The following is a 26,519-nucleotide window of genomic DNA, read 5'->3' as shown; positions in this document are numbered from 1 at the left end:
GTATGGGAAATGTACAAAAAAGATGATCATTACGGAAGCTCGAAGGGGACGCTGCCTGGAAGAGTCACGAACTTGTTGCTGTGCTGCGGTTGGTTTGCTCTTGGCAGTTTGTTTACCAGTCCTCGACAGAGTTGAGATCCTTGCCGAACTGCTGCGAGATGGCGACGGTTCGCTTGATGTGCTCGGCGTTGAGCGCCACGCCTTCGCAACGAGCCAGCGCCAAAGCCTGATGAAGGAAGGAAGGAAAAGGTTGGCAACTGAACACTTTAACATTAAAACAGAATTGACTCGGCGTACCAATCGGATGACGGTCCTGATCTCACGGCCGTTGATCTCGATATCGGCGAGCTGATCAAAATCGAGGTCGCTGGACTCGTCGTCACCCATGTGGCCCAACAGGTTGCGCCAAACTGTGTTCCGCACACGATCACCAAGTCAGCCTCTTATAAGCAATGCAATGCAAATACAAAATTGATTGACGCTCGTACCCTGGCCACGGGCTTCCTTGGTTAGGTCGTGGTAGCGGATGGCGACGTTGATTCGGCTGTTGAAGGCCGGATCGAAGGCCTTGACTCGGTTGGTGGTGAGGAAGAGCACGCCCTGGTGGTACTCCAGCTTCCGCAGGAACACGCCCACCATCGCGTTACGCAGCACGTCGATGTCCGACCTCCTCTCCAGGAAAATCTGTGTGTTTGTTGATGTGTGCGTGTCATTCACCGCACACACCGCACGCACACACACGCACGCGCGCGCGCACACTGAAAAGGAAGAGCTAACGTACGTCGGCTTCGTCGATGAGGACGACGGCATTCCAGGTGCCGGCCAGCTCGAGGATATCGTTGAGCTTGCTCTCCAGGTGGTCGGCGGTCACGCCCAGCTCGCCCACTGACACGCTGTAGAGCGGGTAGTGCAGGTACTCCGCGATGGCCTCGGCCGTGAGAGTCTTGCCCACGCCCGGCGACCCGTGCAACAGGAAGATCACACCGCCGCCCTGAATCCCCCCCCCACAAACACGTCAGCACACTCTCCACAAGCCGTGTGTGTCGTGTCGTTGTGTCGTGTGCGGTGGTGCGTGTGCGGTGTATCGTGTTGGGTGCGTACCTTGCCGCTGATGACGTCGGAAAAGCTGACGCCAGCGCGACCCTCCTGGACGCGCTTGTTGTCCTCGACGAGGGCCTTGACCAGGGCCTTCTTGTCCTCCGGCAGCACCAGGCGGTCGTAGGCCTTGTCGTCGAACTGGATGTCGCTCAGGCTCTCCACCAGCAGCTCGCCCCACCGCTTGGCCGTGAACGAGAACCCGGCCACGTAGGGCCACGTCTGGTACCGCATCGCCTTGCTGATCCTCTTCTGGCCCGCCACCGGCAGCGTCGTCTGCGTGTAATCGCCCGTGAACCTCTGTCGATCGAAATCATCAGTCAGCTGTGTGTCGTGTCGTGTCGTGTCGTGTCGTGTCGTGTCGTGTCGTGTCGTGTCGTGTCGTGTCGTGTCGTGTCGTGTCGTGTCGTGTCGTGTCGTGTCGTGTCGTGTCGCGTTGTGTGAATGTCGTGCGAACCTGTTGGGCGGCCATGAGCTGCTGTAGCTGCTGCTGGGTGGAGGTGTCGTGGGCCGAGCTGCCAAACTCGGTGTACTCGGGGTTCATGCGGTTGAAGGTGCTGATGTCCACCATCACCCTACCGTCGGCCTTGATCCAGGTCTGTGTATCGGTTTTTTTTTCGAGACATATCAGTATATTCAGCTCCGCTGCGTGTCGTGCGTGTCGTGTCGTGCCGTGCCGTGTCGTGTCGTGTCGTGCGGTTGGCTACGTACATCGGAGAAGGCGCCGCGCTTGAGCATGAACTTTTCGTATTGCATGTAGTGGTGCTTCAGGGCCACCTTCTGGAACACGCGGCCGCGCTTGTTCAGGATGCGGAGGACCTGCTTGGTCATCGGCTGCACGTCGAGGCCGGATATGGGCATGAGGCCCTTGAACACCGGAATGTCGAACGCCCGGTTCTGGCGGAAGAACTTGACCCCGTCCGACTTGATGATCGGTCCCTGCACGTAGAAGTTCGGCGCGCACAGCCCCACCGCCGGCATATACCGCGTATACTCTGTGTGTGCGTGTGCGTGTGCGTGTCGTGTGCGGTAGGTGTGTGCGGTGAGTGTCGTGTCGTGTCGTGTGGTGTTAGGGGAAGGTGGCGGTGGCCTAGGGGTGGTGGTGGAGGGAGTACCGGCCGAGCTGCCTACGAGGATGCCCTTGCCGATGTCGACATAGAAGCGGTTGCCCTTGGAGAAGAGGTACCAGAGGCCGCTGTAGGAGATGAGGCCCTTCTTGAGGTGGGCCTCAATCTTGCGCACCATGCGAGGCCGCTCCTTCTCCAGGAACTTGACCAGCTCCTCCATCTGGGCCCCGCCATACGTCGAATTCCTCAGGATCGGCAATCGCATCATCAGAGCTGTGCGTGCCATCGAACCATACCACGACACGACACGACACACACAACGACACACACAACGACACACACAACGACACACACAACGACACACACCACGACACACACCACGACACACACCGCGACACACACCATGACATGATCAGTTGGGTTGGAGAGGTGCGAGAGAAGAAAGGTGAAGGTCTACCTTCAAGAGGGCAGAAGGGAGGCTTCTTCAACCAGGGGAAGATGGCCGCCAGCTTGGACGATTCGGCGTCGTAGGTCAGCGTGACGTCGAACGACTGCAGCGTCCCCTCCAGCGTCGCGTCCTTGATAATCACCTACAACACACACACACGCAGCCGTTTAAAATAATTATATATTAATGATAAATAATTAGGAACAATAAAATAAATAAATAAATAAGTAGATATATATAAAATAAAATGACATGTACATGCAAATAGAAAATAAAATAAAAAAGAAAGAAAGAAAGAAATACCTTGCTAACAGTCTCTACGCGCTTGCCGGTGGTGGGGTCCATGATGTCCATGCTCTCGACCTCGAAGTACCTGCCCTTGTGGACGGTGTTCTTGACGCTGTTGGACTTCTTGTCCTTCTTGTCCTGCGCGGCGGGGTCGAGGTTGGTCTCCTCGCGGCCCACATCGACCAGGCTCGACCGAAAGTCCAGCTCGCCTTCGAGCTCCGTGTCCTCATCTTCTTCATCTACATCATCGTCGTCATCCGCCTCGTCCAGGGTGCTCTGGTCGATCTCGGCCCGCTCCTTTCCCGACGGTGTGTAGACCGGTCCGCGGGCCTCCTCCGCCAGTTCACCTTCGCTCCCGTCCCAGTCCTCATCTTCGTAGTTGTTGGAGTCTCCCGCGTAGGCGGTGGTAACCCCATCATGTTGCAGCTTGGTGGGGTGATTGCCCATCTCTTCCTTCTTCTTCTTCTGTGTCTCTTGAACTGAGAGTTGTTGTGGTTGCTTGTTGGGTGAGCTTGAAGCTTCCTGCAACTACCACACAAAGCTGCCAGACCTGAAGGCGACGTGGCGGGTGCATGCGAACAAGATACGCTGAATGGTCATTCCAAGAAACAGAAAATGGAAATAAAATTATTTCTCTGATTTTCCTTTTGATTTTTCCTTTCTGTCCAAATTATTTTACAAAAATTAGGAAAAACCAGACCGAGAGCTGGATGGGCACCGGTGGCTGTCGGGGCAGGAGATTGAATTAATTATCAATTCGCAAAGGTCCCTGGAAGCAAACGTGAAGACCACACTCTTCAATTCGCCGGCGCTAGTGGCCCAATTGCGGTCAATTTGGTACGAATATGAGTCTCAAGAAGCTGGTCAAGAAAAAAGACTCAGTCCAGTCATGGAAGCTCATGGTCGTGGGCGAGGAGAACGTTGGGTATGTAGCCCCCCCCGACCTGATTCGTTATTAATATTGTTATTTTTATTTTTGGAATTAATTATCATTATTATTTTATTTAAACACCTCCACGCTGTGTTCGTCGCCTATGTTGTTTCCTTTTTATTTATTTATATTTATATTTATTGATGATAACAGGAAAACGTCGGTCGTGCACGGCCTCCGGAAGAAAGCGCAGGAGACCTTCTCCTGGGGCGAAGGCATCACGACCGAGGTAGGACCCATTCATGATTTCATGTCACCGGCCGTGTTCGTTGTGTTGGCCGCCAGCTGGGCGCGATGACGGCCGACAAGCTGACCTCCTTGCGCGCCATGGTGGTCCTGGTCGTGTGTGCTGTCCAGTATTGGCTGTGGGACCTCGAAGCCAGCAAGGCCAAGCAAAAGGCGCTCCTGGCCGTGTGGGACTTTAAGCGCTCGGGCGAGTTTGGCCTCCGAGGTGCCATCCCCCCTACCTTGTGCCGCACGTCGTGTCGTGTCGTGACACTTGCGTGCGTGCGGCGGCGATGGGACTGACGCTCACGGCTCGCTCCCCAATTAGGCCAGGACAACTATCAGGTGGTGCAGGAGACGTTCTCCTCGCACGACCGGTGCATCTACGTGCTGGTCTGGGACCTCACCAATTCCTACTCGCAAAAGAGGATCGAGCACTGGTACACTCCTTTCCCTTCTCCCGGCCGCACGCACGCACGCACGCACGCACGCACGCACGCAGGCGCTGACTTTCTCGGAATGGACGGCGTACACAGGCTGTACTCGATCGCCATTCACAGCAAGAAGGCACCGATCATCCTGGTGGGCACGCACAAGGAGGACCCGCGCCTGTCGGAGGACCACCTGAAGAAGCTGAGCGAGGGGCTCAAGGAGAAGTTCAGCCGCGCCTTCCGGAATATCCGCGCCACCGTCTTTGTCGACACCGCCTCCAGCCACGTAAGCGCTCCCTTTAATTATTATTATTATTATATGTTATTATTATGCATTATTAATTCATAAATTGTTTTATTCTTATTATTATGCTTATGGTGTGCGCGTCGTCAACAGGGGCTCGACGAAGTGAAGGAGCAGTTGCAAGCGGTGGTGGAGGCCGAGGCGGCCAAGCATGCGCCGCAGAACCTTCATGGGTGCTCGCAGCTACAGGAAGCCGTTGCCCACCTCGTCAAGAAACGCATGCCACCGCTAATCCCATATTCTGGTACGTTCCGTCTTGTCGTGTGCGGTGTGTGCGGTGTGGTGTGTGTGATCTGAGGCTTTGCGGCAATGCAGAATACGCCGAGTTGGCGGCCAAATATTTGGGCGACGCCGCGGAAGAGGGCCGCCAGTCTACTGTGGCCGAGATGACCACGCTGTTGGGCGATATGGGCGCGCTGGTCCACATTCCACAAGACGTGCGGCTGAATCACGTCGTCATCGCCGACCCGAAGTGGCTCTACACGGCACGTTCACACTCTCTTGAGGCTGACCTGTCCCGAGTTCGTTGCTTACAGGAACGCAACACACACGACACACACACACACACACACACAACAACAACAACAACAACAACAGATGATAGACACGATCGTACAGAGTCGACACAAGAACACGAAGAAGGGAATCTTCTATCCGTCGACCCTGCGGCAGCTGTGGACGGCGCCCGAATATCCGGAGGACATCCACGACTTTCTCCTCTCCCTGCTCGACCGCTTCGGCATTTCCTTTTGCATCCATCCCCTCGGCGGCGGCGGCAGCGGTTCATCCATAGAAGAAAACTCGGGTACGGCCTCGTGCGTGTGCCGTGTGCTGTGCGTGTGCCGTGCGTTCTGATGAGGACTGGTAAGCAGAGAGCGGTCAGTACTACTTCATCCCGTCGATCTTGCCCGAGGAGAAGCCGGTCATGTTCTCCTACATGCGCAAGGTGTTTGCCGAGTTCGAGCGGGAGCGGGACCAGCGGGTGCTGCAGCGCGAGGAGGAGCGGGAGCGGGAGCTCACCCTCGAGGTGTCCCTCAACGCCCAGATCCAGCGCTGGAACAAGCCCGACACCGAGAACCACGTCGAGGGCGAGGGCGATGGCGACGCCGCACACATCTCCATCCAGGTCGAGGAGCCGACCGACGCCACCCTGGTTCCCACTCCCATCCCTGGTGTCGCACGCACACGCACACGCACCACCGCACACGCCACCGCACACACACGCACACGCTGACGTGTGATGACAATGCAGAAGCCAAAGAAAAAGAAAAAGAGGAAGAAATCGGAAGCTGCGACCACGGTGGACGGTAGCGGTGGGCTCGGCGAGAGGAGCAAGAGCGGCGACAATCGACGGACGGCGGAGGAGTGCACGAGCTATGGGGAGGAGACCGAGTGCTCCGACATGACCACGTTCGACCTGTCCGACGACGACAACGAGGTCGAGTGGGACAACATCATTACTGTGGACGACGGCAGCGGCGGCGGGGGCAGCGCCTGCGTCAGTCCGCGAGGTGACCACAGCGTGGCCGAGGCGAAGAGGCAGCTCGCGCGCTCGGCCGGCGGCAGCGCACGGGCGCTCATCACTCGGCAGACCGAGTCGAGCGACAGCCTGCGCGCCAGCGACGGCTCGCAGGCGGAGAACGACTGCGCCGGTGTCGCGGCGGCCGGCGACGACGACGAGAGCGGCAGTGTCCTCAGCGACCGCGACACGACGAAGAAGGTTAAGACAAAGGAAAAGAAAGAGAAGAAAGAGAAGAAGGAAAAGAAGAAGGAGAAGAAGAAGGAGAAGAAGAAGGAGAAGGAGACGAAGCAGCGTAGCATGTCCCTGACGCCCAAGCTCACGAAGCGCACGACGGCGGGACTCGGCGAGTTGTACGAGCAGCGGCGCGGCCGCAAGACCATCAACGGCAAGGAGCCGAAGGCGGTAGACGGCGCCGGGGCGTGCCACACCGTCTCGGTCACCGTAGCCGCCCCCGCAGGCAACGCATCGTCATCGTCATCATCGCCGTCGACCCCGACGCCCGGCGAGTCCGGCGCGGAGAGCGAGGGCGAGGTCTACCAATTTGGGCGCACTTACCTCTTTGCCTTCATGCCCAACGGGTACGCAAACAGTCTTTGTTTTTTGTTTTTTGTTTTTGACTAAGTCAACGCTAATTTTTCCTTTTTGAACGCCGGTCGTTCGCCACAGCTTTTTCGGGCGGCTGATGGCGCGCGTGTTGGCCGACGGCAAGTTCGAGCCGCAGGTCTACTGGCGAACCGGCATGCTGCTGGCTTGGGTTCGTACCACATCATGTCGTGTCATGTGTGTTTTGTTGCGTGTCGTGTGTCGTGTGTCGTGTGTCGTGTGTCGTGTGTCGTGTGTCGTGTGTCGTGTGTCGTGTGCGGTGGTGCGTGTCTCATCACGAGCGCTGATCTTCATATGTGGCGGTGCAGCGGAAACGGTCAAGCCGTCGTGGAAAGGAAGAGAAGATACTGGTGGAGATCTTCCCCAAGGAGAACCGGATCTCGATCCAGGTGCGGAAGCACACCAACATGAACTGGCTCTCGGGCAAGGCCAAGGACGAGGCCTCGTCCATGGTGGTCATCATCCACACCCTCGATGCCCTCGTCGAGGACTGGTACCAGACCAAGAAAATGGTACCATCGCGCACCACACGCACACGCACCACCGCACGCGCACAGGCACCATCGCACACGCAGGGCGCCACACACACACACACACACACACACACACACGACACACGGCACCCGCGCTGACTGCTGGGTGCGGTCGACAGTCAAAGGTGATGGTGCCGTGCATCCACTGCCTGCGGGACACGGTCAAGGAGGCCCACCTGTTCTCCATCGAGACCTGCCAGCGGGCCGTCATCCACAACCGCATGTTCCTTCGGTGCACGAAAGACATCAGTGCGCTATCTCCCATGTTCTCTCCCATTCCGCACATTCCGGCCATAGCTCACCACCCTGCGTGTGTCGTGTCGTTGGTCGTGTCGTGTCGTTGTGCGAGCAGCTGAGGGAGCCAAGGGACCGCTGGTGCGAGTTTCGCTGCTGGCACCGGATCTGGCGATGTCGCACCTCCATTCCTCCCGCGTCAAGTACGAGGACATGGAGTTCGGCCGTTCGCTGGGCGAGGGCGCCTATTCCCTCGTCTACCAGGTATACTTTTATTTATTCTTTATTTATTTCATTTAGTATTTCATTTATTTTGAATATTTTTGAGTTTTTTTGGCACTGGTCTTACGGAGACGCTGTTCGCAGGGCACGCTCAAGGACGGCTCGGAGGTGGCGATCAAGAAGCTCAAGAATCCGCTTCGCTCGTTCGAAGAGTTCCGACGGGAGATCTGGATGATGAGGTACGTGGTGCCGCGTCCAAGCGCTTGGCAGGCGCGGTCACGACGTGTCGGGGTTGCAACGCCTTTTGGAACTCATGATCGTGTCTCACAGTGGGCTTCACCACCCGAACCTCCTCGGTCTGCGCGGATACACCCTCAACCCGTGCTGCGTCGTGTTGGAGTATATGAAAGAGGTACACGCCGCGCAACGCAATGCAACACGACACGCAACACGACACAGAACATGACACAATGCGACAAACGTGACACGGAGTATCAACGCTTGGTGGTGTGTTGGGGCGTGCAGGGCGACCTCTTCCAGTTCCTGCACAGGGACGAGTGGGCGCCGCAGCGCGCGATGGTCCACAAGCGCTGGAACGTGCTCATGCTCAAAATCGCCAAGGACATCGCCAAGGGCTGCGCCTTCCTCCACTCGGCCAACCCGCCCGTCATCCACCGCGACCTCAAGTCGCCCAACGTGCTCGTACGCTGCTCCCAACTCCAGCCCTCCCCCCCCCAATATTGCCACATCATCAGGCCACGTCACCCACCCAACTCACATCACTCCCTGTGCCCTTTGCTGGTGTGTTCGCGCAACACAGTTGATGGACATCTCGAAGCGGGCATCGGTGGTGGCCAAGGTGGCCGACTTTGGTACCTGCCAGCAGATGGCCGGTATCGTCGCCGGGCGCAAGGTCGAGAATCCAGGTGCGCACGCGCCCTTCCTCCTCTGAACGCGCGTTGCTCCGCCCTGCTGACCGCACACGCACCGCACGCACCGCACACACCGCACATGCAGTGTGGTTGGCGCCGGAGGTGATGAAGGACCGAATCTACACGGAGAAGGCGGACATTTACTCGTTCGGCGTGATGCTCTACGAGATGCTCACGCGCAAGCAGTTCTTCGAGGACGAGCGCTTCTTCAGCAAGATGGAGCAGCGGATCATCGCCGGCGAGCGGCCGGAGCTGCCGCCCTGCTTCCCCGAGCTCGAGCAGCTCATTCGCGAGTGCTGGGCCAGCGAGGCCGAACTCCGGCCCTCCTTCGCCACCATCACCGACAAGATCACTGCCATCATGAAGTACGTCGTGTGTGTGAGCGTGTGAGCGTGTGCGTGTGTGCGTGTGCGTGTGCGTGTGCGTTGTCGCATCCGTGAATGTGCTCATGGTGTTGTCACTTCACAGGCTGTACTACCCTAAGCATGTAAACTACGACGCGGGACTAGGCAAGCTGGCGCTAGGGGCCAGTGGCCAGGTCGACTGGCAGCTGCTCGATTCGCAACCGCAGCCTGCCGTTGACGCCGAAACGCCCCAGACCCTCGCGCAGCTCCTCAATTGAAACCACAATTTTGTTTGCACCTGCCCCGACGGCACAGTTCTTCGTGCGGACGTCGGCAGCGACATCAACAACGAGAAGACGTCTACGCTCTGGAGAAAACGAAAGGAAAAGCTGACGTGGCATTTTATCGGTTTTTATTTATTTTTTCTATTCAATCGTGAGAATGGGAACGGCGTACGCAGACGACATCATCCAGAAGCTGCAAGAATTTCAGAGGTCGGCCCACGTGTTGCTTGACAATGTGTACGTAGGAGAGGTTTTTCTTGAATTTGATTTTATTGATTTACTTCATTTTAATTCAAGTGCCACAATCAAATCAATCACAGATCGTCGGGCCTCTACACAGACTACTCAGCAGATGACTTCACAAGTGCGTTATTACATGGCTCAACCATGCACAGCGCAGTTCTTCGTTGATTTTGATTTGGCGCTCTACCCGGCATGCGTGCAGAGGAGCGAGATGCGTTGGAGGCGACGCTAGCCGACCTCGAGCAGCAACTCAAAGCCGGCCTGCTCTACGCGCTCGAGGATAGTCCCGCTCCAGGTGCTCCTACGCCCTCCGCCCGGCATTGGCCTCCACGATCTCTTCGCTTAGAGCAGTGTTGTTCTGTGCGTGTGATCGTTCCGTGTGTGCCATGTGCTCGTGTGCGTGTGCGTGTGCGCTTGCGTGGGCGTGGGCGTGTGCCTGCAGACACACCGGTGCCCAATCTCCAGGAAAGCTTGCTCAAGATCGACACAGAGATCAAGGAGGCCCACAACGTGCATCAGAAGTTGATCAAGAACACCAAGACAGCCGCCAGCCGATTTCATGCGGGTGAGTAAAAGTAACAACTAAAACTTGTTAACAAAAGAGAAGACAAGCACAACCACCAACCACTTCAACGAAGCTGTCCACACACCACCGCTCGTCAGCCGGGCTACAGTGCGCGGCTGGTGTGGAACCACTAGGTGGCCACCCACTGGTTGGTTGTCTTGGCCTCCCCCGCGCGTGCTCTCATTCCCCCTCATGCCCTGTCAGCCATCAGCTGACCAGTTACTCGAGTGGTGCCCAACATTTCGATCCCGATGCTGTGCTCAGCTGCCACGAGACTGATCAGACACACTTTTAGAATTAACCTTGGATTGGTTCCTCAACTAAGCAGACGACCAATGGCGTGCACCAAAAGCTGAGAGAGGCGATGGATGGGCGATGAAGGACATCGCCCTAAATCGCAGCATTGTCCAAGTAGGGTTTACCTCCAGGTTGGCTTCCGAGTTCCTGCGGAACTGGGCCTTGGGATGGGTGACACTGCGTTCCAAGTGGCCGGAACCACTTTAAAGTGCGTTGCTCAATGTGCACTGCAGATCGGGGTGCATTGACAGGTGAGTTGAAGTTGTTTGACAGTCAGACCTAGTCAACTCGGTCTGGTTACAAGGCCGACCATAGTTATCCCGCCCAGTTCACGCTAAGACCCGCTGGGTCCAGCGTCATGGTTAGCCAAGGCTGACTACTTCATTACTCAGACCCCTGGCCCGCTAGACGCGTTATCAGACCATGGCTCCATAGCGACTTGTTCGGCAACACCAACTACACACGTTTGTTGGTTCATCACCATCGTTGGCCCTCACTTCCGACCACACACGGCCCTGTCGCAGAGGACCTCCTTGTGAGGTGCGGCCCACCACACACCTGTTGTGCCCCAATTCCTTCCTTTTGACATCAGGTTTAAGGGACCTGCAGTGCAGCAATCAGCTTTCTTTGGTTGGGTTCCCTCTTGAGCCACCATCGCCACTCTCTCTCACACACACACACACACAACACAAACACAACACAAACAACAGACCACATACCGAGACCGACCCTCGACTTTTCGTCACCTGCGTGTGTGCACCTGCGTTCACCCGCACCACTCTACGTGAGGGGCATGACCTCCCCTTTCTTGATAAGGACCACCCCTACAACTACACCGATACTCCCACCACCTCTCCACCTCGCCCAGTCCGCCTCCGTCCTGCCACAGCTCTCTCGCCTCTCCCGCGGTGGGACTCAAACCACATCGATAGGCTCTACGTTTTCTACTTCTTGTTCTTCTTCTACTGCAGCACCACCCTCACCATCATCGTCGACGACGACCTCCACGGCTCAACCCCACGGACTGCAGCACCACAACCCGCCGCCAGCTCGCGAGACAACGGCCGCGCTCGACTCTCTACAGTTCATGGCGAGCCTCCCACAGCGGCTGCAGATCAGCGCCCGAGCAGGTCCTGCCGCGCCAGCGTCGCCCACCACGCCCTTGCCCTCGATCACCGAGGCCTTGGCCTGTGTGCCCCCGCCCGGCCCTTCGTCGCCGCAGAGCCGCCATCACCAGCTTCAGCTGCCGCCGCTGGCCTCGCTCTTCGCGCCACCACAGCCCCAGCGACACCCCCACGTCATCGATGGCCTCTACCCGGCCCAGGCCCAGGCGCGGCCCAACCACTTCGGCGACGGCGGGGGCGTCGGACCCCAGCTTCGGCCTCGGGCGGTGCCGTCGGTGATTCACCTCAAGAACCAGGCCAACGGGGCATCAAGTGGTCATCACCATCAACCAGGGCAGCCACGGCCACGACGCCAACAACAGCTCGACTGGATCGACCTCACCTGTAACGTTGAGGAGAAGTACGACAAGAAGCCTCAGCTGCCACCGTTCACGTCGAGTCACCGCGGCCACGGGGTACGTTTGTCCGTCTCGTGACTTCTACGTTCTTTTTCGCTTTCTTTTTTTGGCCTTGACGAGCGATGACAAGCCGGTCGATTGACCGAAAGCGCGACTCCATTGTAACATCTTCTCTTTCTTTTACGCGTGTTCTACACCTGTGACTTGAAACCACACACGGCACACACACACACGACACACACACACACACCAGACATGGTGCATCAGGTTCGGTAGCTGTGATGGCATCGACAACCAGCGCGGCAGTGGTGTGGTCGGGCGGCCGCTGGTGCGGTCGGGTCCGCCGACGACAGCCCTGGAACTTTCCCGGGCACACAGTCACGCAGTCTCGTCCGACGGTCCCAGCTGCCCCGACGTTGGACCCACGCTCCAGACCTCCACCTCATCCGCCGGCACGGCCGACGGCGAGATCGAGAAGCGGTGCGCCCACTGCGGGACCCGCTCCACGCCCGAGTGGCGTCGAGGGCCGACCGGTCGCGGCACCCTCTGCAACGCGTACGCGTCCATCGTTTCACGTGTGTGTCGTGTCGTGTCGTGCGTTGTTGACGTTTCTTATTCTGTTCTTCTCCGCAGGTGTGGGCTCAAGTACACGAAGACGCTGCAGGCGCAGCGACGGAAGGGCAAGACGGGCAGCACGATGGGCGCGGTGCCGCTGGCCTCGCTGCTCAACGGCCCCGAAGACCGCAAGCGCCGCACCAGCCTCTCCTCGCCAATGGTCTGGCAGACCAAGGTCAAGAACTTTGTCTCCTCATCGCCCTCGTCTTCCTCCTCCTCGTCATCGTCGCCATCGCCATCGTCATCTTCTCCCAGCGCCTCGTTCCCGCCGGCCCATCTCTTCGATCACGCCTGTTCGCTCTCCACCTTTTCTGTGTCGCCATCGACGTCGTCGACGAGCGGCTCCGGCTCGCCCAGGAAGCGCGCACGCACCCAGTCGCTGCCCAACCCACCAACACACCAGTGACGTCGACCAAGAGGGAAATAATAAAATTAAAATCGAAATTGTGTGACCCCAGATTTTATTCAATGTCAATATTTTTATCTGCAATTTATTTGTTTTTCTATTCCCGAATAAAGGCTCCGGTGGGAGAGCTCGTACGAAAGCGCAGTGGGCATGTGCGGTAGTGGCTTCAGATAACCGCATATCCAACGCTGGTCACCGACACAACCAACGAATGAAGCCCAAACCTGGATATCGTCCAGCTTGGACCCACTCTCCATTGGTACACCAACTCGCGTTTTGCCCATTGGCCGCCACCGAATAAACTTCTTTGAAGGTAATCGTTGGACTAACTCCGAGACCCCCATAAAACGGGGCGACTCGCCGCCTTCCCATCACTTCACACAACTCTTCTCCTCCACAACAACTCAACTCTCAACTCTCAACTCTCAACATCATCAACAACATGTCCGGACACAGGCACCTCTCGATCAAGGTCAAGGAGGCCAAGGGCATCCCTGCGGCCGACTCGAACGGCAAGAGCGACCCCTACGTGGTGCTGACGATCGGCGGCCAGAAGAAGAAGACGAAGATCATCCACAAGACCCTGGAGCCCAAGTGGTACGAGGAGTTCCGCTTCGACATCGACGACTCGCAGCACGTGCTGCGGTTCGAGGTGTTCGACCACGACAAGTTCAGCAAGGACGACTCGCTGGGCCACTACGAGCTCAACCTCAAGACGGCCCAGATTCCCATCGGCCAGTGGACCCCCTTCACCCGCAACCTCATCCACCCCAAGCAGTCGGGCGAGATTCAGTTCGAGATCAACATCGCCTAAGTCAAGGCCCCCTCTTGTCCATCCATACCATACTGCTGCTGCTCCACCATGCACGCACCTAAAATACAAATATATTCTTATTTTAAAAAGTAATTCATTATTCATTTTACAAATGGAAAGAGAAAAAGAATGATGAGCGGGCACACCTTCTTGCTCCAAGAAAAGGAGAAGGAGAATATGTACAAAGGGGGGTGGCTGTTTATTGTGTGGCGATCCTGACATGAACAACATAGAGAGACAACATTTGTGATGCGCTCACGACTCACTCCATGGCCATGTAGTCGACGCTGTAGGGGTGGGGCGCTCCGCCGCCACGACCGCCGCCACCCGCGGGCACTTGGTACCCGCCTGGCGGGGGATTGACGCGCTTGTTGGGACACTGCGTGCGTGCGGGAGTTACGGGCGAGAGAGTGAGCGGAATGCGCACATTCAATAGGGTGTAGGGCGAGCAGAGAGAGAGAGAGAGAGGCACCTTGTTGGCGTAGTGGCCCATCTGGCCGCACTTGAAGCACGTCACCGATTCGAGCGGACGGGGAGGACCGCGCGGTTGGCTCATGTCCGGCTGTGGGTGTCCAAACACCACCACCCACCACCAACAGAGGTGAGGCGATGATGGGCCGGGGAGTGAGGAGAAGAAGAGGGAAAGCGTACGCGTGGGGCATCGGGGCAGTTGGCAGCCTTGTGGCCGGCGACGCCGCACTTGTGGCACACCACCGGAGTGCGCGTGCGCAATCGCTGGCTGTTGGGATCGTCGCCGCTCAACCTGGGCAGTTCGTACTTGGGGTGGCCCAGCTTGCAGAGGGGCCCATCGGGGCAGAATCCGATCATGTAGGCCTCGCACAAGGGCTTCCTCACGTGCTTGTGTCGACACCTCGGACCTGTACACGACACACACGACGCACGCACACAACACGCACGCACGCACGCACAGTCGAGTGACAGAGCGTTCAGGCCTGAATGAATATGCAAAGGCGTGGGAGGAGGATGGGCGTACCGTGCTTGCAGAAGCCGCGCGCGTACCAGGGACACTCTCGCATCTTCTCCTCAGGGCTCACGTGTCGGAACATGCACTCGCCTGAAGGATTGCTGCATTCGCCTGTGCGGGCCAGCAAGAGCGAGAGTGAGAGGGAGATTGGCAAGAGTGTCGATCTGATTGCAAGAGGAGTGAGATTATGTTTGGGAGGCGTACCAAATTTCGAGAAGAAGTAACAGATGGGCATCTTGTCCAGCCGGTATTCGTGCAGATACTCGCAGCTCTCGCCCTTCTTGCACAAGCCTCGCAACCAGTGCTTGCACACTTCTTTGTCTCCATAGACGTGCCGAAAGGGGCACGTTTGCCCGAGCACACAATTGCCCTTCATGTAGAATTTGCATGGCTCTGCAGAGGCAATCGCGATTGCGAGACACGTTCGTCAGGAAACGGTGCCGCAAGTGCAGAACGGCATTGAATGAAGGTAAATGCATACCACTTGGAGAGGGTCTGTTGAGATCGGGGAAGCTTTTCTCGAAGTCGAATGAATAGTCATTCCACACCATCTCATTGTCCATATCAAAAATCTGGTTAAATGTGCTAAGGGGCGCAGTCATGGTCGCCATCTTCTGCTTCGTTCTTGCGTCGCTGATTGTTGTCTGCTCAACTCTGCATCAAGAGATGAAAAGAAATGTTCGAACAAAAGAAAAAGCAAATGCAAAAGAAAAACTACAGTTCTTGCTTTCCTCACTTTTTCGTTCTTTTTTTGTCCTTTTAGATTTCGGATTGGAGGAAGCTTTCCCTGTCAAAGTTTGGTTATCTCGGCCAAAACAACGTTGGTCGGGTTTAGAGCTTGGCCTTGCTGGCGTGGGTGGTGCCTGTCGCGCATATCTTGGCCATTTGGACGAGCGAGTCCTCCACCGCGTTGACGAACGCCGTCGCGTTGGTCTTGCACTTGAGCGCCGTCGAGGCTGCGCAACAAAGAATGTCAGGCAGGCTTTTTACAAGGAGGGAGAGGTTCGGTTACCCTTGAAGTGCAGGCCATTGTCGAGGATGCCGTAGCAACATCCGATGCCATCCTCAGCCACGGGTCCAAACACGACCTGCCATGTGTGCGTGTGCGGTGGTGCGTGTGTCGTGCGGTGGTGCGTGTGCGGTATTTAGTTGTGACAACTAAATACCACCTGGTGGCGAGGAGGTGAGGCAGACCTGGAAGTGGGGCGAGGTGAGCTGGGAGGTGGAGAGACGCCAGGTGGAGATGCGCGAGTAGGCCGGGTCCTTGTAGAGCCCGGGTTCCTCCACGCCCTGCTCGGCGGCGATCAGGCGCAGACCCAGGAGGTGCCGATCGATTCCTGTGTGGACGCCACCGCACGACACACGCACACCGCATACACCACGCACCCCAGTCAGTCTCCCCCAATATCAAGTGTGCAAAACAGTCAAATTTACCGAGGCCATCGCAGGCGTCCTGGTTGGTCTGCGTGTGTCGGTTGCAGGCCTTGCGCAACAGCTCCAGCTTGTCGGAGTCCTAATGTGTCCACGAAATCGAGGCATTAGTGCGAGCACACGACGCACGACACACACACACACACACACAGAGAGAGAGAGAGAACCTTGAGATCCGTCCTCTTCATGGACTTCACGAACTCGACAGACTCAGCGGACACCGAACGCACGGTTTCCGTCCTTCCCCACAAGAACTTCCTGTAGACCGAGAAGAGGTGTTAGGGCGTGTGCGGTGCGGTGTGTGCGGCGTGTGCGGCGTGTGCGATCACCTGGTCTGCCCAGACTCGTAGGTGGGGTAGATCTCGCCGGTGAGGGAGTGGACGGCGAGCTGCATGGCCATCTGGCAGAAGGCGTCGGGGCTGATCTTCCACGACTTGATCGCGTCCTTGCCGAACTTGTTAAAGTACTTCACCTGCAGGTCCACCTCGCTCGCAGCCTTCGCCAACCGTTTCTGTAGTCCCTTTTCTGTCAGCTTCACATCGTGGTGTGTGTGTGTGTGTGTGTGTGCGCGCGCGCGCGCGTGTGTGTGTGTGTGTGCGTGTGGTGTGTGTGTGTGTTTGTTGCAGACCTCAGCATTGGTGATATAGGGCTTGACGTCGTCAGTGATGTTGAAGGACGCCTCGACGGGGGAAAGGGCGGCCGAGTTGCGGTTCTTGTTGGCCGCATGCTCGGGGTTCCGCTGGAACTCTTCCTCCCTGTGTCGACCGCCGCAGCTCGCGTCAGGAATGCGCTTGGAATGCGCTTGGAAGTGGAATAGTCGGAGGGAAACGCGAACCAGTCGAGAACGAAGTTGGTCATGCGCCAGGCAGGCGAGCCGTCGACGCCGGAGTGTTCGCCGTTGAGCCCGGCCAGGCCGTCCTCCATGACGATGAACTGGAACGACTTGTCGAAGAACCGGTTCTTGCCATCGGCGTGCCAGAAGTTGCGCTCAAGCTACAGGAAAAATAGAGCGGCGATGACGTGAATACGGCGTTGGCCTATTACACTGGGCCAGTGCGACCGACGTCGATAACGCATCGCGTACCTCGAGGCCAGACTTGGCGCCCTCATCCAGGCACACGCCGAAGAGGGTCTTCTCGATCTGCTGCAGACTCGCCCTGTTCTGCTGGTCTGTCGACAAGAAAAAGTCGAGGTGTGAGCGGGAGCGGGAGCGGGAGCAGCGCGCGAGTGCGGCAGTAGTCAGGTGTACCGCGAAGCAGGAGGTCGCGCGCCTCGGCCCACTGGACGCGGTTGTCGCTGGTGAGCACGCCGACGGCCCACTCCTCCTTGGTGCTCCCCAGTGACTTGACCTTCTCCAGCTGCCTGCATGTACCACATGCGCGCGCGTGCGGTTATGTAATGCATGGGCGGTGTGTGTCGTGTGTCGTGTGTCGTACATTTCGAGCTCGGGGACGGAGAGCAGCTGGTTGGACTGGTCGTACACGTCGACGATGAAGAAGCGGTTCTTGTGCGCCACGAGCACCTTGCGCCTGGCCTCCGGGTCGTCGTGGTAGGTGGCCCAGTGGTCGGTCTTGGCACTCGGGATGCGGGTGGTGTTGAACATGAGCTGGTACATGTTCATGCACATCGGACCATCTTTGCCCATGTCCGGCTGCAGCGTGTCACTACATTCTCATGGTCAGCCAACGCACGCACACACACACGCGCGCGCGCGCACGCACACACGCACGCACACACGCACACACGCACACGAGGGGAGGTGTGTACTTGTGAAGCTGTTGCTCGAAGAGGACGGCGCCGTGAATGAGCTGGGCGGCCCTGCGGGTTTGCGAGACGCGGCCCAGGCGGGGCTCGACGAAGTTGAACGCGTAGCTCACGTTGATCACCACCGAGTCCTTGTAGTCCATGTAGGCCCAGCTACACACGACACACACGGTGAGTTGAGCCAGGTCGACCACGCACACACACACACACACAGAGAGAGAGAGAGCGCGCGCGCACACACAACACGCACACGCGCGCACCTGTTCCACCAATCGATGAGCCAGCTCTTGTTCTCCTTCTTCTTGAGGTCGGCCCGCTCGAGCAGCTTCTGCTGAAGGACCGGGCCGGGACCCTGCAGGAACCGCTCGGCCTCCTGCCTCGTCCGCTCAAGCTCCTGGGGCGACAGGAACAGGCGCGCGTTCTCGACGTACTTGGCCACCGTCGCCTCCAAGGCCGGCACCGGCAGCGACGGCAGTTGGCTCTGGTACTCGAATCTGCAGCAAGTAGAAGCATTGGAATGATTAATGATTCATACATACTACTCAACACATCGAATGAAATTAAATCAAATAAATGCGAGTAGTGGATTAAAGGATGAGCAGCAGGGGGAGGGGGGAGGAGCGCACGTGCGCCATGTCTTCTTGCCGGCAGCGGAGGAGGAAGTGCCCCGCACAAAATGAGGACGAATAAGTGCCGCAGTGCGGGCAGTCGAACCACCACCACGCGCAGCCACAAGCCCCTGGCTGCTCGCTCTTGCCGATCGTCGCAACATCTCTTTTGCTCTTTCTTTGTCGGTATTTCAATAATAAATTAGCTTATTTAAATCACAAATAAATACATGAAGGAGAAGAAGGCGGTGCGGTCCTGACCATCAAAACCAGCCGAGGAGGGCAGGCGGCAGGGCTTCGTGCAGCACGCGGCTGAGGTGGGCTCGCTGGAGGGCATCGTCAACTGGCCGGCCCTCGATAAAGTCCACCGCCGCACGCACCACCTCGTGCTTCTCCGTGTGGCCGTCGACCACGAGCAGCTGCTGGGGCATCTCCAGCACGGCGCGGTTGTGCTTGAGGTAGCAGGGCCAGATCACGCGATCAAAATACCACCCCGGCGTGCCCATGGTCTCGGTCCTGTCATCGCACCATGGCGGCGCGCGCTGACGTCAGCAACCGCCTTGAATTGAAGAAGAGGGAGAAAAGTTGGGCTTGGCGTACCTTCGTTGGCGAGAGGTGCTTCGGTTGACGGTGATGAAGATGTGCTTGTCGATGAGCGATACCACCTCCTTGTCGGTGAACAGCAGAAACCCTTCGACAATGATGAGTTTACGCTTGGGCTCTAAGAGCAGAGAATAGTCATCGTGAGCGACACAACGAACACGACGCACGCACACACGACACACGACACAACCACGACACGACGCACGCGTACTTGATCCGGCAGAGGCAACTTCAGGCGCTGCCGCACTGGCGGCTCTGAATCGCGGCGTGACTGGAGAGGATGGTGGTGTGGAGGGTGGTGATGATGTGGTGGTGGCTCGAGGCGTACGCGGTGAAGAGGGCGCCGACCCGCCGCCGACGCTGTTGCCTCGGGACCTGGGCGTCCGCGGCGATGATGGCGACGCAGTGGTCGCGGTCTGCAGTTGCTGCGATTCGGCTAATCGGGCACACCGCGCGCACACCAGGGTCTTGCGCTCGATCTGCCTTCGCAGCGCGGCCACGAACTCGTCCCACCGCAGCGAGCTCGCCAGCTCCCAATTCGCAACCGTGCGCCCGCCCACGCGCTTCTTCTCCATCTCCCTGGGCTGAGTTCATTTCATTTTTTAATAAATAAATATATATCGCACAATAAATGAAAAAAGGGAAATAATATCGTATAAAATAACTAAGATTGCAAATAATAATAGTAAAGTAGACTAATAAAAGCTCGTAAGAAGAATTGATGGAGGCATTACCGATTTGAAGTAGCGGTCGAGGTGCACGATGGTGCGTGGGTCGAAGGACTCGAAGAGGGAAGTGGTTGAGTTGGGGGCAGGCGTGGGGCCACCGAGTGCGCCCAGCAGGCCCAGGGCGAGGGTGGTCTTCCCGCTTCGCGACGCCCCAGCAATGCCGACGACCAGCGGACGCACGCAACGACACTCGTCCACCTCCTCCTCCACCTCCTCGTCGTGCAGCACCAGCTCTGCCACCGCCGCCTCTTTCCCCGTCTTGTCTTCCATCCGTGGCAGCGGTGCCTCCATCGTGAGCCGTTGCGCATTTATTATTTTGCAGTTTGCAGTTTTGAAGTTAATTTGTTTTTATAGCAGAAGCGGTTAATTATATTCAAATAAAGAACAAAAAATAGCAGATGGACGACGAGGAAGCCAGGCCCTTCTCTGTCAAGCCGGCCAAGGCCACGTCGCCCCAGCCTCTCGCCCCGCTCATCGTCACGCAGGCGGCTCCCCGAGGTGCGCTCATCCACTTCACATCTCTTTTACAATAATCGATCATTGCATGAATGGGGTGCAGCGTAGATGGGAGGGCGGTGGGGCTGATGGCAGGGTTCGTCCGCGGGGGTGGGGTGTTCTCGCCCGAGGCCATGCTCCTCCACGCCCAGTCTCCATCTACCGAAGCGGAGGCCGTGGCGGAGGCCGACAACACCCTAGAGGCCAAGCTGGAGGCCACCAAGGGCGGCAAGAAGAAGGCGAAGGCGAAGCAGCAGCACCGGCCGGCTGGTGGAGGACACGACCGACGCACGCAAGCTCAACTGCGCGCAGCCTGCGCTCCGATCATCCTCGCCCTCCTTCCCGATGTACGTCGTGTGCGTGTGCGTTGTATGTGTCGTGTGCGTTGTATGTGCTGTGTCGTGTATGTGGACTGACTTCGTTGGCTCGTCAGGAGAGGCTGTACGTGTGGGACGGCCATCATCGCGTGGCGGCCATCCACCTCGGCGGGCGAGACCACCTCCTGCCCGAAGAATACTCGTACGTACCACACACACACACACTCCACCACCATCATTGTCATCGTAAGTGGCTGACTCTTCCCCCCAGTACGATGCGATGCAACTTCAAGTTTGCACAGACAGGTACGCACGACACGACACGACACGCACGACACCACGAACTGGGCACCGCCCACGCACATGGCTGATCGAGGTCATGAGGGGTGCAGTGAGCTTCGCGACGTGGTTCCTGACGCCGTTCGATCCGCGAACGGAGATACGCGTGCCGGAGTTCGGGTCCTTCAAGAACGAAGTGGCCGTTCAATTGAAGAAGAAAAAGAAGCCCGAAGCCGAGGTACTCACGCATGCAGATCACACGCACGACACGACACACACACGACACGACACACGCCGCACTAACGAAACGATCGGTTCAAAACGCGAGGTGGTGGAGTACATCATGAGCAATCGCCAGATGTACGTGCTGCCGCGGACGTTCGAGAGCGTTGCGGAGATGGTAGCGCGCATGGACCTCGTCTAATGTAAAGAGAAAATATTTACACATGCATCTCTGCGCTCGAGTGGGCGTGTTTTTCTCGCGTCTTCGTCGTAGTCGTCATCAAGGCGCCTTACCACCTCGCTGACGATTCGGCGGCGGAAGCGGAGAGCGCGATGTGGGCGGGAATCAACTTGCGCAGGGCGTCCACCCACCCGCTGGGTGCGGCTTCGAGCACGAGCACCTTGAGCTGCTTGGGCAGGTTCCCCGCGATTGTCTCCACCGACAGATGCTGCATCCGGTGGAGGCACAGACTGCACACATCACCTTCGTTATCGGTACGCTCGTCTTCAACAAAGAGGCGAGTGTGTGTGTGCGTGCGGTGCGTGCGGTGTGTGGTGTGTGCGGTGCGTACTGTTCGATGGAACCAGGGAGGTGCTTGAGGCCATCACCTTCCACGTGTCGTAGGTGGTGCAACTCGAGCGAGGAAAGGTTGGGAGGAAGTAAGGCGAGGTCGTTGTCGGTGATGTAGGAGCAGTAGGCCAGCTGAAGCTGCTTGAGACTGGTGCATTGCTGCAGCTCTCGCATGCCTGACAACAATCGAAATGGGCGTGAGACCTACGTAGGCGAGAGCTCTATGGGAGCGCGACGTGTGGCGAATGCAGTGATGAGAGCGAACCTGCGCCGCTGATGTCGACGTCGTCGAGACGTAGGCCTGTGAGACGAGGGTAGCGGGTGCCGAATCGATAGAAGGCGTCATCGCCGAATTGGTGGTAGTCGTCCAGCGTGCCCGATGAGGACAGGATCAGCTTCTCGAGCTGGCTGGGAAGCACGCTCACTCCCTTGTCCGTCACTCCCCTGAAAAGATAAAATTCGTCTTAGTCACAACAGCGTCAGGGCGATTGTGGAGAGGAATGTACTCGGAGGCGGACAGCGAGAGGGAGCGAAGTGAGGTGAACTGTTCCAGCACTGCGGCTTCCTTGTCGACACTGATTAGAGTGTAGTCCAAGGCGAGCGTGTCAACGTGTGGTGGAATATCATCAACTCCCTGTCGAGTATGTGAGTACTTGATCGACACGCACGCACTGTGCATGACACGAACACGCACCGCGTTGGTGATGCTGTTGTCGCTCAGGTAGAGGTATCGGAGCGACAGGGGCAGATACTCGATGCACGCGTCTGATGAAGCGAGAAAAGAAAAGCAAACGCTTTGAGCGCCACCAAAGGCGTTGTGCGGATGCGGGTTGTGTACCCGTAATCTGTGTCGAGGAGAGGTCGAGGTGTGTGAGGCCGCTGGGCAAGTGGTGCAGCATCGAGTCGACGATCCTGCACGACGAGCCCGCCGAGAGGGTACAGCAAGTGAGCCAAGACCCCCTTGCGCCTCGCTTGAGTCCATAGGGGAGAGAAAGAGAGAAGAGGGACCCACCGGCAGTTGCTGAGGTTGAGCATTCGCAGATTGGCGCAGTTGGCGGCGAGGAAGGGCAGGCACTGTCGTAGGTGCTGTTTGTGCTTCCGCGCGTCCACACGGCACTTCGTCACCTGCGCCAAGCCGATCTGACCATCCACCAAATCGTACGATCAGTCAGCGCGTTGTGCGGTGGTGCGTGTGCGTGCGTCTAGGGAGTTACCTTACGCCACAGGCGGCACACGAGGGTGGCGATGCCCAAAGGACCCGAGAAGGCGTTGCCGTTCGCCCGCATCGTACTACTCGCGCCCGATTCTCCCGCATCCTCTTCGTGTCCCTGCATGTGCCGCGCTTTGTTTTCCCCTTGCTGCTGCTGCTGGTGGTGGTCGCCATCTTGGTGTTCGGCACTGTCTTGCTCGTCGCCATCTCCGCTCTCTTGCGACTCGCCGCCCGCCCTCTGCTGGTGTAGCGCCGATGCCGAGCTGTGCCGTCCATACAGCGCGACGTAGCTCAGGATGTGGGTCCAAATCTCGGGCGGGAGGATGGCAAGGCCATCTTCGTCTGCCGCATCCAAGGGAAGATTTGGCTTGACCTTCTTCCTCTTCGGATCAACGTCGCTTGTGCCCATCATCCCTCCTTGCTCAAGGCTGGCGATTTTCCTTTTGGGATTTGAGCAGGTTTCGAGCTGCGTGGGAGAGATGGTTGAGATCGACGGTTGGGCGCGGAGCAAGAGGCTTCTCAGCTGCCCCAGTTCGCTCTCCATCGAGTGCAGCCGGTGCAGGAGCTCCTTGTGCAGGTCCATAGATCCGGAGGCATGCAGCCGCGATGCGCAATCGTCGGCCGGCTGCCCTTCTGGATCTTTGCTCATTCTCTCCTACCTCCGATCTTGCTCGATCTTGCTTGATCTCTCTACAGTGCGAATGCTCAAAGCTGTCGTGCCACGCCTCTGCCAAAAACTAGCCGTTGCGGACTGAGGAATGTCACAAATGAGAATAAAATAAAACTGAAAAATCATAAATAATGATTATGTCCTGCTCCAACGACTAGGGCGCGGGTGTGGTGTGTTTATCGATGTATGTTCAGTGTGTGAAGGCGCACGCTGGTGGTGGGCAGGGTGCCGGCTGGCACATTAAGGGCGCTGGAGGCCGGGCTGAGTCTTCACGCCCGCTGGGCTGTGGCCGAGCTGATCTCCAGGACGGTTGGCTGGCTTTCTTTGGCCCTGTGCACACGTAGAGCCATCAGATCATGTTGGGGACGGGTGGGCACACAACACGGCAGCGCCAGTACCGTGACGGGATCGATGACGAAGCCGCGGCCCTCGTCGAGGGTGAGTGCGCCGATGACCTTGGGTTGGTTCTCATAGTCTTCAGCCAACTTCTGCTTCAGTTCTTTGGTCTTGTCAATAGTCTGCCTTGAACCTGGTTCAGCCACCATCAGGTCAGCAACGCCAGAGCTGCACTACGCGAAAAATAAAAATAAAAATAAAAATAAAAATAAAAATAAAAATGGAGCAAAGGAGGGAGAAGCGAGGGGGGGGTACCAACGGACTGGTTGTAGCACTTGGGGTGGTAGATTCTGTTGTTCTCCTTCACGGGCTGCTCATAGTCGAGGATGGAATTGTTACAAAAGGAGCACCTGCAGAGAACAAGTTGTAAGAGACCCACCCTCAATGTGCACTTGCAGAGGAATAACCTGGACGCTCACCTCTGCATGGCGTGAGTGTGGGGTGTTGTGCTTTGCTTGTGTCTCTCTTGTTTTGTGTTTTGTGCGTTGCCCCAATGGTCTGGGGAACAACAATGTCTGGTATGCGTGGAATGTGCCCCCAAGGTCTACTTGGTTGCGTTTCGCATCTTGGCGATCTTGTTGGCGCTGTAGACGATCGTTTTGACCAGACCAGCTGTAAGTATGCCTGCCGATTGATGCACCACGCCAACACATGACACGGTGATCTGTGAGTAGACTGACCCACGTGAGCTGAAGGACGGGCCAGCCAAAGGCACCTTTCAAGCTTTGGGAGCGCGAGGATGACTTGACGAGCGTGGAGATGCCGCTGGCCACGGCACTGGCGATCGTCTGCACGGGGGCACCGCTGAGATCTACCAGGGACTGCCCCGTCTGGCGCTCCACGTTGGCCTTGAGCCTGGCCGGCAATCGCAGCAGTAGGTCCTGGCGCGCGGCACGGCTGGTATCCTGTGATGCGCCACAATTGATTAGTAAGTGTAAGCACACGCCGCACACAGCGCGTATATATTCGACACCACACGGTACCTGGACCACCGTGTCATCTTCCAATCGAAGTAGGTGCTGCAACTTGTCACAGCTGTGGCGGTACATGAGGCGGAATGCCTCGGCGTTCTTGTCCGTCACGATGTTCTTCACCTTGTTGGGATTCTCCCCGAACTGCATCCGGAAGTCCCCTGTGGTAACGATCGCGTGAAGGTGGAAGAACAGAGCGAACCCACAGAGAGAAGGTCCAGGAGCGCAGTGCTCTTGTTGGCGCACCTGTATAAGATAGGCCGGCGATCGTTTCCCATAGTTGGCGCTGTGGCAACTGTGCTGGCGCGAGCAGAAGAGCCGAGCTCAATGCACTCTCTAGGTTGGCTTGGTTGGCACTCATGATCTCGTCGCTTCCCTGAACCACGACGAACTGGAGAGCGAGATGATCAGGGTTCCTCCGCAGAGATTCGATCCGAGTTGATTGCGCTGGTACCGGCTTTTGCATCCGTCCGCTCACATAGAGCGTGTCCCAGTTGACTAGATCGGATATGAGGTGCTTGCTGCTGATCACGCCGTACTTGATTGTCTGATGGTGCAGCACGCTCAAGCAAAGTGAGTCAACTCTCCATTGACGTCCAGTAAAACTTGGGAGTGTTTCGTACCTCGTCGAGCAGCTGAACATGTGTGTTGTAGTAGATGGACGCACCAACGTCCTCTTGCAGCCGCGCCACGACGCTGCTACCGAGCCAGGCCACGCCTGAGTAGTGTCCGCCGTTGGTTGCGATATTGGCCTCATGCCACCGCCGCGAGTCTTCCACTGCAAAGATGAAGTCCTTCATCGGCTTCTGTGCATGATGTAGTGAGCGTGAAGGGTGAGGGCAAAGAGCAAAAAAGAGGGCGAAGACAAATAATCTACCTTGGTGAGCTTGGTGGCGTCGGCTTGTGGCACGACCCCGGAGCCATAGCCAGCGGCAAACGTCAGTTTGGGAAACGCGCCTATAATACGGCGAAGCTGCTGCCGGTCTTCTTCGCCCAGACCCAGCGGCACCTCCCACTCAGCCGGCTCACGCTGTGCCATGCCTTCTTGACAAATATTGTTTTCTTTTCCCCTTTGCTTTTCTCGATGTTTTCTCGAGTATTTATAATGCCCCCGAACAGTATCACCTTGGCGCCGCGTGTGGTTGTCGAGAATAGGGGTTTGGCCGTTTTGCGTCGGGAAGACAAAGACGAACTCGGACTGGTGGTGGGCTACATAGTTGTACGCCAAACTACGTTGTGGTGGAGGTCCCTAAATCTGTCCGCATAGGCGACTAGAGGAAGGAGAGCAGCCTCATACTACACACGACAAATCGAGACCCATTCGCAAGGAGACAGACCGGGCTC

At 57.5% G+C, this 26,519-nt stretch overlaps 12 protein-coding genes across 12 annotated transcripts; 5 read left to right on the top strand and 7 right to left on the bottom strand.

Moving 5' to 3' along the window:
• Positions 1-112: 112 nt before the first annotated feature.
• ACA1_072030 (ATPase, AAA domain containing protein) lies at positions 113-3,345 on the bottom strand (the record flags this gene model as incomplete). The annotated part of the gene is made up of 10 exons (XM_004353057.1): positions 113-226; positions 298-410; positions 489-684; positions 782-991; positions 1,102-1,395; positions 1,553-1,693; positions 1,807-2,090; positions 2,211-2,435; positions 2,620-2,752; positions 2,914-3,345. The coding sequence occupies 10 exons, from the start codon at positions 3,343-3,345 to the stop codon at positions 113-115; spliced, it is 2,142 nt and encodes a 713-aa protein (XP_004353109.1).
• Positions 3,346-3,743: 398 nt separating this feature from the next.
• ACA1_072020 (leucinerich repeat kinase) lies at positions 3,744-9,457 on the top strand (the record flags this gene model as incomplete). The annotated part of the gene is made up of 20 exons (XM_004353056.1): positions 3,744-3,823; positions 3,983-4,058; positions 4,115-4,280; positions 4,383-4,494; positions 4,591-4,771; positions 4,883-5,033; positions 5,105-5,310; positions 5,408-5,594; positions 5,662-5,942; positions 6,042-6,889; positions 6,978-7,065; positions 7,223-7,426; positions 7,567-7,696; positions 7,800-7,945; positions 8,048-8,142; positions 8,234-8,315; positions 8,429-8,605; positions 8,724-8,829; positions 8,921-9,200; positions 9,304-9,457. 20 exons carry the CDS (start codon positions 3,744-3,746, stop codon positions 9,455-9,457), a joined length of 3,750 nt encoding a protein of 1,249 aa, XP_004353108.1.
• A 163-nt stretch (positions 9,458-9,620) lies between these two features.
• Positions 9,621-10,279, top strand: ACA1_072010 (uncharacterized protein; the record flags this gene model as incomplete). The annotated part of the gene is made up of 4 exons (XM_004353055.1): positions 9,621-9,700; positions 9,784-9,827; positions 9,909-10,001; positions 10,149-10,279. The coding sequence occupies 4 exons, from the start codon at positions 9,621-9,623 to the stop codon at positions 10,277-10,279; spliced, it is 348 nt and encodes a 115-aa protein (XP_004353107.1).
• Positions 10,280-11,655: 1,376 nt separating this feature from the next.
• Positions 11,656-13,111, top strand: ACA1_072000 (GATA zinc finger domain containing protein; the record flags this gene model as incomplete). Its single annotated transcript, XM_004353054.1, has 4 exons — positions 11,656-12,147; positions 12,344-12,428; positions 12,477-12,645; positions 12,724-13,111. The coding sequence occupies 4 exons, from the start codon at positions 11,656-11,658 to the stop codon at positions 13,109-13,111; spliced, it is 1,134 nt and encodes a 377-aa protein (XP_004353106.1).
• A 442-nt stretch (positions 13,112-13,553) lies between these two features.
• On the top strand, positions 13,554-13,925 carry ACA1_071990 (C2 domain containing protein; the record flags this gene model as incomplete). The annotated part of the gene is made up of 1 exon (XM_004353053.1): positions 13,554-13,925. One exon carries the CDS (start codon positions 13,554-13,556, stop codon positions 13,923-13,925), a length of 372 nt encoding a protein of 123 aa, XP_004353105.1.
• A 262-nt stretch (positions 13,926-14,187) lies between these two features.
• Positions 14,188-15,521, bottom strand: ACA1_071980 (CCCHtype Zn finger-containing protein; the record flags this gene model as incomplete). Its single annotated transcript, XM_004353052.1, has 6 exons — positions 14,188-14,304; positions 14,398-14,487; positions 14,577-14,803; positions 14,920-15,021; positions 15,115-15,303; positions 15,392-15,521. The coding sequence occupies 6 exons, from the start codon at positions 15,519-15,521 to the stop codon at positions 14,188-14,190; spliced, it is 855 nt and encodes a 284-aa protein (XP_004353104.1).
• Positions 15,522-15,741: 220 nt separating this feature from the next.
• ACA1_071970 (Choline/Carnitine oacyltransferase superfamily protein) lies at positions 15,742-18,598 on the bottom strand (the record flags this gene model as incomplete). The annotated part of the gene is made up of 13 exons (XM_004353051.1): positions 15,742-15,866; positions 15,923-15,998; positions 16,105-16,247; positions 16,345-16,423; positions 16,509-16,599; positions 16,671-16,852; positions 16,970-17,096; positions 17,177-17,334; positions 17,426-17,511; positions 17,591-17,703; positions 17,778-17,992; positions 18,093-18,258; positions 18,366-18,598. Coding segments are annotated over 13 exons (1,794 nt in total), but the record flags the coding sequence as incomplete, so codon positions are not given.
• A 378-nt stretch (positions 18,599-18,976) lies between these two features.
• On the bottom strand, positions 18,977-20,335 carry ACA1_071960 (uncharacterized protein; the record flags this gene model as incomplete). The annotated part of the gene is made up of 5 exons (XM_004353050.1): positions 18,977-19,229; positions 19,314-19,434; positions 19,528-19,587; positions 19,645-19,900; positions 20,051-20,335. The coding sequence occupies 5 exons, from the start codon at positions 20,333-20,335 to the stop codon at positions 18,977-18,979; spliced, it is 975 nt and encodes a 324-aa protein (XP_004353102.1).
• A 107-nt stretch (positions 20,336-20,442) lies between these two features.
• Positions 20,443-21,559, top strand: ACA1_071950 (uncharacterized protein; the record flags this gene model as incomplete). The annotated part of the gene is made up of 6 exons (XM_004353049.1): positions 20,443-20,542; positions 20,636-20,886; positions 20,973-21,058; positions 21,128-21,162; positions 21,249-21,373; positions 21,494-21,559. The coding sequence occupies 6 exons, from the start codon at positions 20,443-20,445 to the stop codon at positions 21,557-21,559; spliced, it is 663 nt and encodes a 220-aa protein (XP_004353101.1).
• Positions 21,560-21,647: 88 nt separating this feature from the next.
• ACA1_071940 (leucine rich repeat domain containing protein) lies at positions 21,648-23,550 on the bottom strand (the record flags this gene model as incomplete). Its single annotated transcript, XM_004353048.1, has 8 exons — positions 21,648-21,828; positions 21,930-22,104; positions 22,194-22,372; positions 22,435-22,562; positions 22,623-22,693; positions 22,767-22,840; positions 22,941-23,053; positions 23,143-23,550. The coding sequence occupies 8 exons, from the start codon at positions 23,548-23,550 to the stop codon at positions 21,648-21,650; spliced, it is 1,329 nt and encodes a 442-aa protein (XP_004353100.1).
• Positions 23,551-24,048: 498 nt separating this feature from the next.
• On the bottom strand, positions 24,049-24,631 carry ACA1_071930 (uncharacterized protein; the record flags this gene model as incomplete). The annotated part of the gene is made up of 4 exons (XM_004353047.1): positions 24,049-24,138; positions 24,207-24,337; positions 24,460-24,554; positions 24,624-24,631. The coding sequence occupies 4 exons, from the start codon at positions 24,629-24,631 to the stop codon at positions 24,049-24,051; spliced, it is 324 nt and encodes a 107-aa protein (XP_004353099.1).
• Positions 24,632-24,748: 117 nt separating this feature from the next.
• Positions 24,749-26,214, bottom strand: ACA1_071920 (Mitochondrial matrix Mmp37 protein, putative; the record flags this gene model as incomplete). Its single annotated transcript, XM_004353046.1, has 7 exons — positions 24,749-24,816; positions 24,920-25,109; positions 25,188-25,336; positions 25,422-25,551; positions 25,630-25,722; positions 25,799-25,981; positions 26,053-26,214. The coding sequence occupies 7 exons, from the start codon at positions 26,212-26,214 to the stop codon at positions 24,749-24,751; spliced, it is 975 nt and encodes a 324-aa protein (XP_004353098.1).
• Positions 26,215-26,519: the final 305 nt, after the last annotated feature.

The sequence above is a fragment of the Acanthamoeba castellanii genome (assembly GCF_000313135.1).
Source record: "Acanthamoeba castellanii str. Neff unplaced genomic scaffold scf7180000084603, whole genome shotgun sequence".
Lineage (NCBI taxonomy): Eukaryota > Discosea > Longamoebia > Acanthamoebidae > Acanthamoeba > Acanthamoeba castellanii.
The sequence above is the reverse complement of the archived record's forward strand: the minus strand, read 5'-3'. Positions and strand labels throughout refer to the sequence as shown.